This window comes from Pinus tabuliformis, chromosome 1_2 (genome assembly GCF_031772625.1).
Source record: "Pinus tabuliformis cultivar Carrire ecotype Pingquan chromosome 1_2, CPIR1, whole genome shotgun sequence".
NCBI classification, from domain to species: Eukaryota; Viridiplantae; Streptophyta; class Pinopsida; order Pinales; family Pinaceae; genus Pinus; species Pinus tabuliformis.
Window position 1 is genome coordinate 1,022,414,146 of NC_142298.1, and position 10,890 is coordinate 1,022,425,035.

The window sequence follows — 10,890 nt, forward strand, 5'->3', positions numbered from 1 at the left end:
CTTCAAATCTTGTTTTGAAACATAAATTAATCACAGGAGGTTCGTCAAAGCCCGGAAGGCTTCAATATCAGCCCCAGATGAATAAAATTCCTATGGTACTATCGAGTGCCAGTTTTCCTCAAATCTGGTCGATCATTCCACAATTTCAAAAATTAAGAACCACCAAATGATTATGGAGATGAATCAGTGAAATACAGAGTTGCCAAAAAGAAAACAAGGTAGAAAACAGAGAACGATGAACAACGGTGGCGATTATCGAGAGCGTGAATGCAACGAGCCAGCTGCACGAGTTCTGTATCGACTTAGTTCTCATCATCAAAGTTTGAAGGTCCCTACCAGGTTCTGTTCGCCATTAGCTAACTAAGCCATACACAACTTCTGCATTTTTATGGTGAATGTGTGCTATAGGCACCTACTGCGGATTCAATAAACAGACTCTTTCCATGACCTCTAACTTTGCGGCACCTTTTGTGTATTTCAATAAACAAACTCTTGCCACGACCTCTCAATTATGATACTTACAGTGGATTTCAACAAACCAACGGTAACACAGTGAAACTCAAGGCTTCGACTCTGAGGAAATATTATGATTATGATAAATCAGACTGTGTGATAAGCCAAATTCTCTTTTGACATTCCATAAAATGTTCTACGAAAAGACGCACGTAACACAAAAATTAAAAAAAATCAATTACAGAGCAGAGTCTCTGATCGGCTGAATAGTACTTCTGGCTATATTTATGAGGTTACAGAACTGGTATATTTATGAGGTTACAGAACTGGACATATACTTCTGGCTATTGTTTGCATTGACTCTTTCCTTTCTCATTTTCAAATGCCAGTGCTACAAAATATTTCCAAAAGTGCAATGATTCTGAACTTATGCAGATAAAGTATCACAATAAGTTCACATTTATATATGGATTGCCCAAAGTTTATTATTTTCTAAAAACCTATATCACGTGAGTATTTCAATATTTCAAACCAAGGAAGCTTTATTATTCTCTTAAATCGCTATCATTGGGATTATTTCAATATTGCAAACAATAGGCAAATCCCGTTATTAACGTAGAATAACTTGTGATCTTAAAAATGTTGGTACCAATAAATATCGATGTGAATTATTCTGTATCTTGGTTTAATCATGTAATTTTGTTTCTACGTAGGCACAACTTCAGTGCTTCCAAATATTAAATTAGGTTTACAAATTTAATCACTGGACCCATTTGCATAAATTGGAGATTTTGAGAGAGGGTCTCAAGGTACAAAGGAATTTGAAAGGGCTCTGGAATGTTTGCAGTTGTAGGGATTTGGAATGTTTGCAGTTGTATTTGATTCACGAAGATGGGGATAGTGCCATTGGGCATGTTAACTGCGTAGACGAGAGGCCAGTTTTCGTGTTGGGAAACGTTGGACGTGGTATCAATTAACTATGCAGACGAGAGGCCATTTTCTTGTTGGGAAATGTTGGACGTGGCATCAATTGTATAATATTCTCTCACTGAGTGCCCACATATTAAAATGGAGTCAAATCAACCCTCGAAAATAATGAAAACTGTTTTCCTAATCAACGGTAGAAAATGAAAAGGTAGATGAAAGTCGGTGGTGTTCTCTTTCAAAAGAGAACACTTTCGGTGTAAAAATAATAATTTTCTATTGGAGTAAGTATTATGGATTTTAATTGTTTATCATAGGTTTTAATTGCTTGGAAGAAGTATGTCAAATTTTTGTAATCAATTAAGATTTTCTGTACATTGCTATTAATTTGTCATAGTACATATTATCATTACAAAATAAGACTCTAATCAATCAGAATGTAGAAAAAATAGATTTAAAAAAATAAAAAAGATTAATTAAATTTTTTTCAAAAGTAAACATTAAATAAAATTATTTATTTTTTGGTAAATTTAAAATTAATGTCAACATCAATATAATTTGAATACATTATTACCATGCTGCTGCAGGGAATAATAAATAAAAAGTATCTTTATTAGAAGTGTATTTTTTAGTATTTTATAATTTAGAAGTTCATATATAAATTTTTGGAAAATTTGTTATTATTTAATTATAGTTGTTATTTGATTATTTTGAGGTAAAGTTTTAATGAAAATATAAATCTTAGGTTTTGATTAAAAAAAAAAATAGTTTCGATTTATTTATATGAAAGCAAAATAAACATAATTTAGATAACATACAATAAATATAGAATATATAAAGTTTATGATAAATAAATTATTGTTGTATATGAAACATCTTAAAAGATGCTTATTCATTTATTTGTTTTGGATAATTGTATAAAATTGTCTTGTGATTATTTGATCTTAGTATGGAGTTCGTTTACTTCTCGCCATCATCTTCGGGTTCATGAATAGGCTGTAAGAGCCAAATGATTCTTCTATGGAATATAGAGGTTGATTCTTAGACCTTTTAACATCACTTACAACATATAGGAATTTAGACTCTCTATACAGTCTCCTCTCTTGACCTCCAATAACAAATATGGTTGCATAGGATAAATCCATCTGCAAGGTTCTGCCTAATTTTCTGGCCCAAGATCTAGAAGGTAACATGGTATAGGCCACTGGAATGTTACCCACAACAATGTCCATGACCACGCTCTTCGTGAGGATCTGGGTGATGGATATCACTAAGTGTTTGATGAGACCTAGGCACTTGACCCTTCTAGAATCAAATGAATAAAGGTCATGGTAAGGTTTGGTGATGTTTAAGCCCAAATCCAACATGACTCATTTGGGCATGAGGTTGTGAGACGCTCCTGATTCTAACATATAATTGTGAAGAAGTTTATCATAACATTGAGGGTAATGTAGAAAGGAGGGCTATCCTCATCTTGTTCCTCTACATGTGGGCCACATACCATGGTAGGGTGATCTTCTTGAATGTTCAAGGTATCATTGTGAAAGGATAATTCAATGTGGTTCATGAACTTCTGTATGTGAGACTAATAGGTTGGATTCTGAGCTAGTTCTGACAAAGGGACTGTGACCCTTATCCTACTCAAGTCTTGTTCTAGGTTGAACAGTGAGACTATGGTTTTTTCACTTTCTCTAGCTAGTTCAAGTCGTGACTTAGGCGGTAAGGGCCCTTGTGGTTTCCTTACTACCTGGTTCAGGTAGGGATTGGAATTATGATTGGGCTTACTCCTCCAATGTGAAGGTCCTTGTGAGTCTTTCAGAACATCGAGAGGATTTTGGTTGGCATGAGGGAATGGTTTTGAGTCATGTGTGGGCATAACGACTTTAGTTTGATGTCTTGCTTCAGTTAGTCCACCTAGTCTAGGATGCAAGTCATATTTCCTCTCGATTTCTTCCATTACTGTTAATGTGATTCATTGATATTAAGCAATAGGAATTCCATAATAATCCTATGATTTGTAGGCTTCATGTAACAATGGGGACTTTTCATAATTGACTTATGTGATATAAAATGTGGGGTATTGATCGTCTACCCAATTTATGCCTTCGTCTTAGTTCAACTCATTAGAGAATTCATCCCTTTGCAAGTTCAATTCTGTTCTAACTGGGGGTTGAATCAACTAGTCATCGTGCCTCTTTTCTCTCTGCATTGGTTGTGGGTTAAAAGGCCTACAAATGAAATTAGGATTTTGAGGTGGTGGCACTTGGTTTCTACTTAGCTCTTCTGACACGAGTCTAGACACCTTATTGGATAAGATCCTTATTAACCTAGTCTTTTCTTCAATACTTTCTTTTGTTATTTCTTTATTATGTGTGGAGTGGTTAGGCTCATCCTTTACTTTCTTCTTGTCTTTGTCCTTCCCATTTCCTTTTTCTTTCTCTATGCCATAGTTCTCATCCCTTGTCTTAGTTCTCCTTAATTTTCTAGTAGCAGTTAGGTTTCCTTCTATTTCAACTATGTTAGATTGCATGTTTGCTAGGGTTGTGGGTTTTCTTTCTTTTAGCATGACTAGAAAATCAAGTTTAAAAGTTGTGGCATAATTTACAATGGTAGTGGTAGGTTTAGGTTTTATCTCATTTGGGATCTTGTTATACACCTTGTTAAGCCTCTTAGTAAACTCCTCTACATTCTCTTAGGGTTTCTTCTTAACTGCTGAAATTTCTATGAGGTAATATTGGAGGTCTTTCTTCTCACCCCACTACATACATAATGTTATTTCTAAGTCTTTCCATGAGTTTATAAAGGGAGGACGAAGAATACATAACCATTTTAGCACATCTCTTTCCAGGGTTTGTACGAAGAGACACATAAACACATCCTCTTACTCTACCATGAATTTATTAGTAAAATATTGAAAGCATTGATATGTTCCTCAATCGTCCTTTTATTTTCCCCGTCGAATTTGGGTAGGAGTTTCAACTAGTGTTTTGGTATATCATGTAATATATAAGGTAAGGACATGGGTGCATATCAAGCTGCTACTTAGGATAATGAATGATTAGGAAAGTTTTTCTGATTGTGAGGTGGACCTTGTCGTGCCATGATATGCTGCAGAATAAGGTTTCTAGCAGTCACAATAGATGATATTGGGGTTCTGGTTCTCTTTGTTGGCCCAAGAGTTGGGAAGGGTGTGGATGAGTTGGGAAGGGATGTGAATAAGGTTTCCAAGTTAGCAATAGTAATGTGTGCCCTAACTAGTCAATAGTCAAAATTCAAAATTGTCCTCCAAGAGCTCGGTCAAAGGTATTCCAATTTGGCCTCCTTAGTTGGTAAACCAAAAGTCAAAAATGTCCAAATCTAAGCGGTCAAACTTGGTTAACACATAGAAGAAGTCTACTGTCGAAGTTTGCAATAGGTTTGCGATTAAAGTTCCCAAACTTCCTCAATTTTTGTGCCCTCCAATGCGGCCTAGTCAAATAGAAAAATCCCAAGGAAAATTGCAGTCAAAATCAGTCAGACTTCCCTTGGTCAACATTTGTCAATGCACTGCAACAAATATAAAATTCAGCCCAATCAGAAAGAGACACTTGTCATTCACACGTGTGAGAGATTCTTTCAATCCTTGAGCTTGTATGAACCAATCATATGAGAAGAGAGAAGAAATGTGTTGTGTTTATGATGCCAAATGAGGAGGACTTGACTTGAATTTATATGTGTTGGAGGGATTCTCATTTTTTCTTTAGGCCAACCTGAAAAAATGTGCCAATGTGGGTTTTCCATCAAAAATATATTTTTCCTTGTCCAAATTAAGTGCTTCAAAAGTCAATTTTGGTACTCTCAGAAAGAGGAATTTAATGCAAAGGTTGGAATTTGTCACTGAGCTTCCAAATTAACATAGAATTACATGATCATGGGAGAAATCATTAACAACCCATCATGTACTGTAGAATCCCAACTCTTACCATAGATCCTTATTATAATCCTAGTAGATCTAAACAAAATTTTGACAGTGTTTCCATACAAAATTTTTCCCTTCCCCTTTTTACATCAAAATGGGGCTATTTAGAAGACACAACACCCTAGGACCTAAACCATAAGCTACTAGTGGTTATGAGAAACCACTAGGAAGTTTGCAATTAACAATTGGCATTTTGTAACTAACTTCTTTTGGAGACTTCCAGCTGTCAGGATGGGTCCTGCATTTCCATCTCATCCTTCATGTTGTTCAAATTCTCCTTGACTCAGCGTAGGAACGTATATATTGTTGAGTGTGTGTTGTGTCCCTGCAATTGATGTTGATGGTATATGTTGGGTGGAGGTAGACGTTGCTAACACTGTAGGCTTCTTCAATTATTTCTAATACCATTTCTGAGTTGTAGTTATATACTATGAGATAAGGTTCCAAACTTTGGTTAAAGGACAACTACAGTCTCATGTTGCTTTAATGGAAGCTTCCAAATTAGTAATTGAATCATATTCCAAAGGATGCAATCTCTTGAAGATATTTTTCAACTTGAACATAGTGTAGAAGGATGGCTGCAAGTGACTGATGATGTCCTTACATACCACTACATCTCCTTCCTTCTCAAACACTATAGGATAATTTTTTACTGCTTCCAATCCAATTTGATAGTCTTCCATTTGTGAAATGATCCTAATCATGTCCATGAACCTAGGAAAACCTCTCTTGAATAATGGTTCAAAATCTCCCATGATCTTCATTACCTTGTTTGACATTTTTCTTGCCTTCTTTTCCATTTCCTCTATGAGCTCTATCTTTTGGAAGACCATGTTAGAAAGTTGTAACACCCTCCTCCCACATCTACCCAAGCAACCGTTTAGCCAGGGTAATCATGCAACAAGAGGCCACTATGATATGATTCGATATTATATGTCATGTTAAGGAAGTGGAACTGATGGAAACATACCATATAAACATTCAACATTAGCATTAGGACCCTCAGGAGCCAACCCAACCTTGCTGCCAATCAGCCCCTCAGTCCCACTGATATTTTGGACCACTTGACCTCTAGACGCTCTCATGCTAAGGGCATGCCAACATCTAGGGACCTTTGGACGCTCTCACAAGCCTGCAGGCTAGCGTCCAGGGACTATTTTTCACATTGTTATCCCAGCGTCCCCGGGATTTGAGCCACTTTTTCAGGCCCAGAGCCTAGATCACTGCCCATAATTGAATGACATCTTCAAAACAGTAAAATAACAAGAAAGTGACTATACAAATGCAATTACTTGAATAAGACCTTGACTGGACCCCTATTAGCCATGACAAGCATTTCATCAAACATATCACAAATATGTAATCTACAGGTGTAAATAACAAATATGAGCATAGGGGTCTCATACTTAGTTGAGAATCACAAAGAAGCATTGATGCCTCAACACATCAACTGTTATTTCATCCATTAGGTCATAGATATATGTTCATTCATTTACCAGTAAAAACATGATGAGAGCCATACATATCTTCTGTCATTAAACATATATATAACCATCTTAATAGCAACATAAATACCAATGAAACCATAACCATATGATCCACATATAAACCAGTATAATACTCACAGAAATACAAGGAGAAATAACATAATATTGATGATGCAAAACCCAAACTCGGGATGAGACTTCGACGTTCCACCTGACTATAAAATGGATAAGCCAAATATCTCTTCAGTCATTCACCCTCGTGCCATATTCCAAGCATGAATGTGGGATCTCATAGATCACATCAATCCAAAACCATTCAGGGCTTCCAGAGGCCATCCACCTCAACCCATCAAATAGTGATTCCACCTCATGGTCAAACATCAAAAATCATCAGATTGATCTCTATCCAAGCCTTCCAGGGCTCTAGAGTGTTTGTTCTAACCAAGGCTTCTAGGAATAGTAACTCAACCCAAACTATCGTCGATCTTCCAGAGCGTTTGTCCAACCAAGGCCTCGATGACTAGTAACACAACCCACCAAGGGCTTCTAGAGCCTTTGTCCAACCGGGGCTTCCAGGAACTATTAACTCAACCCAAGTTAAGGAAAAATGAGAACCAACCAAAACAAAACAAGGAAATAAACCCACAATCTCCATGCCTATCCAAGAAATTGAAAGGCTAGGAAATCCACTATCAATCCAGGAAATCCTCCATGCGAGTGAAAAATCATGACTAAAAATCCACATGCATATGCCATGCGTGCCAAAACTAGTGAGAAAAACATACATGCAACTCGGTACCTGCAAGACAAATCCGTTATAGATATTGATCTCGATGTCCTCTTGCGCTTTATTGCTCTTCCCTTGCCTTCTTGCTTCAAAATCCAAGTGTGCCACACCCTCCAAGAGTGCCCCAAGAAAACTCTAAGTATCCAAGAGTATGAGATAGAGAGAATAATGAGAGAGCTCCAAAACTAAATTGACCAAGCTTACCCACTAATCCTCATAAGCATTTTTATCAATGAGGCCTCAATTTTCTTCAATTTCCATTATTTTCCTTCATTTTGATCCTCACATGCAACCTGTGACCTTTCACCTTCCTTTTCTCCTAATTTCCATTATTTTCATAAACAAATGTGCCAAAAATGCCATTTTTCCTTTCCAAATCCTTAGCCATTCCCTTTTGCCAATTTCTTTAGCCATTAATAACCAAATTAACACCCACACTAGGATGTCTTGCCCAACATTCAGCTTGGAATAATTGTCCCATCAATCGTGGTTATTATTTTACCTTTATTAACTTCTATTACATGGAATCATTACCAGGGTTGTTACAGAACCCTCCCCCTTGGGGGAACACCGTCCACATTGTTCAACAACACCTATAACCACAAAATTGTTGTAAGCAAAACATACCGCCGATGGAGCTTTATAGCTCATAAGTCAATTTCAACAATCAAGAAAATATCCCACATCCAAAACACGAACTAGTAGTTGAATTCAATAAGACCGATCGGTCAACCAGTCAGAAGGAAACATTAAAAACTATAGCTCCATTGGTAAAAATGGGTCTAAATCATATCTCCAATTATGAAGGAGATGAAGATCCAAAGAAGCATTGGTTCTTCTGTGAAAGGTTTTGGGATGCTAACGACATCACTGATGAAGACAAACAAATGGCCCATTTTGCGGCTGCTCTTTAGTATAGAGAACTTATCTGGTTTATGAATATCACAAAAAACTTACTTGGTTTATGAATATCCCTACTTCATTTGCAGATGAAAATATAAGTGAAGTAGTGGGTCATGTGTGTTATTGTCTTATAGAAGGATTATTTGGGCATAATTACGTACATATTGAAGAGGAAGAATAGAAAAAACCACATTTGCTACTAAATTTGAGTCTTTCATGTACAAAGTAACCCCTTTGGATCGCCTGGGACAAGATTGCTAGACCGAAGGAATGGGGAGGATGGGGAGTAAAACAGCTAGTGGATTTCTGCCAATCCTTGGCGGCAAAATCAGGTTGGCGAATTGTTGTAGCTGAAAACCTCTGGACCAGGGTTGTTAAAAGGAAATATATTGATCCAACCCCATTGGAAGACTGGATAAGAAGCCCAAACAAAAAAGGGAGAAATTGCTCGGTCATTTGGAAGGCAACAGTGGACGCCTTTAAAATCATTGAACAAGGATTAGCTTGGCAGGTGGGGAATGGTGAATGTGTGTGAATTGGAAAGGACCCTTGGGTGGGGTGTAATGAATTATTTGCTCTTTCTCCTGGGTTGCTGGAACACCTAGCCTCTAAAGGAATCAATCAGCTTTCTCAGATTGCAAACCCGGGATTATCTTCAATTTGGGGACAGGGATGGAAATCAGCTGAAGACTTGGATCTGGATTTTCGTTGGCAAGAAGAATGGAATGCTTTCATCCAAGAACTTAAACGATCGAATGTCAGATTAAAGGATGTTCATGATTCACTGGTCTGGGCTCATGCAGAAACAGGTCGTTACTCTCCAAAGGCCGGATATGGTTTTTTGATGAGTAGAAAAGGGTGGGAACCCCCGGTTTGGTGGGCAAAGCCCCTCTTCAAATTAAAATGTCCTAAAAAAGCCAGATTATTTCTTTGGTGTGCGCTAAAAAATAAAATTCCCACTTGGGACATTCTACAAGCCCGTTTCCAATTGGGGCCAAGCAGATGTCCCCTTTGTAAGGAAGCCTCAGAATCGAGTCACCATCTTTTTGTCAGGTGTCCTTTCTCCAGGGCAGTTTGGGAGGAGACTTTCAAACTTCTGAAATTCTCAGGGAGATGGGAAGGGGATACTTTATCTGCTGCTTGGGATTACTGGTGGGATCACTACCCCGATAAAAATTTGAGAAATCTTCCGCCCATTGTTTGTTGGGGTATTTGGATCTCCCGAAATGGATGCATTTTCAACGAGAAGCTCACCCCTGCACATGTTATTGCTCTTCAAGCATCAGCTATTTATGCTAGTCTCCCTGAACCTGAGGCCTCTACTCCTTCAAACAGGCGGGCAGATTTTAATATCAGAGAGGGCATCCCCTATGCTTTTTTTGACGGAGCTGCCCAAAATAATGTCACTGGGGCCGGAATCATTATACATCTCTCTCCTTCACATTCCTTAAAAGCCTCTGTAGGACTTGGGTCGGGCACAAACAATTTCGCAGAATTATCTGCCTTAAAACTTCTCCTGTGCTGGCTCATCCATAGAAACATCCTCACTGTTCAGATTTTTGGCGACTCGGCAAATGTGATTCATTGGGTCAATGAGAAATTTATATGCAGAAATTATATGATGTTCCCCCTGCTGGAAGAAGTAAAAAGTTTAAAGTCTCATTTCAATAACTTCTCCATTGCTCATATCTACAGGGAAAATAATGAAGAAGCCGACCGGTATTCTAAAACAGGTCTGCAGCAAGTTCTGGGAGTTTGGAGGATAACGGAGCAATCTCAGGACCTGATCCGTGTGTCGGATCACCCACCTTTTCCTTAGTCTTTTTGTATTTCCATACATCTTTGGGATGTTTCGTTATAGATGATACTGTGTTTTTAAAAACTCATAGTTTTTTGTATTGGGCTGTTTTCCCGTAAAAAAGGAGGCCCAAGATCTCTAGTGGACGTTTTCCGAATTTCTATTTTTGATATGGCCGTTTCAGGCTGAAATCTAGGAGGACTCAAAAAGTTCTTTGGTCAAGAAAGACATGGACAACTATGATAACTCAACAGAGATAAATTTCTCTGTGGACCTTGCAAACAGAGGCTGAATGTTAACGCATTCCTTTTTGTAGCTTTTTTATTACTTCATTAATAGAAAAGCGTGGTATTTTTTCCTTGGAAAAAAAACCCCTTTGGATTAAAGAATGCACCTGCAATATTTTCAAGGATCATAGTCAAAGATTTTCAATAATACATCTATAAGACAATGGAAATATACTTCAATGACTAGACAGTATATACATTATTAAAAGACCACATTTAATGGCTACGCTTAATGCTTGAAATATGCAACCAAATTCAATTATATTTAAACATCAAAAAATGCATCTTTTCTA

The 10,890-nt window shown here is 37.4% G+C and overlaps 1 protein-coding gene across 1 annotated transcript; it reads left to right on the forward strand.

The window, feature by feature from the left end:
• The first annotated feature begins 235 nt into the window (after positions 1-235).
• LOC149209591 (uncharacterized) lies at positions 236-10,331 on the forward strand. The gene is made up of 2 exons (XM_089398681.1): positions 236-328; positions 9,057-10,331. The coding sequence occupies exons 1-2, from the start codon at positions 236-238 to the stop codon at positions 10,329-10,331; spliced, it is 1,368 nt and encodes a 455-aa protein (XP_089254807.1).
• Positions 10,332-10,890: the final 559 nt, after the last annotated feature.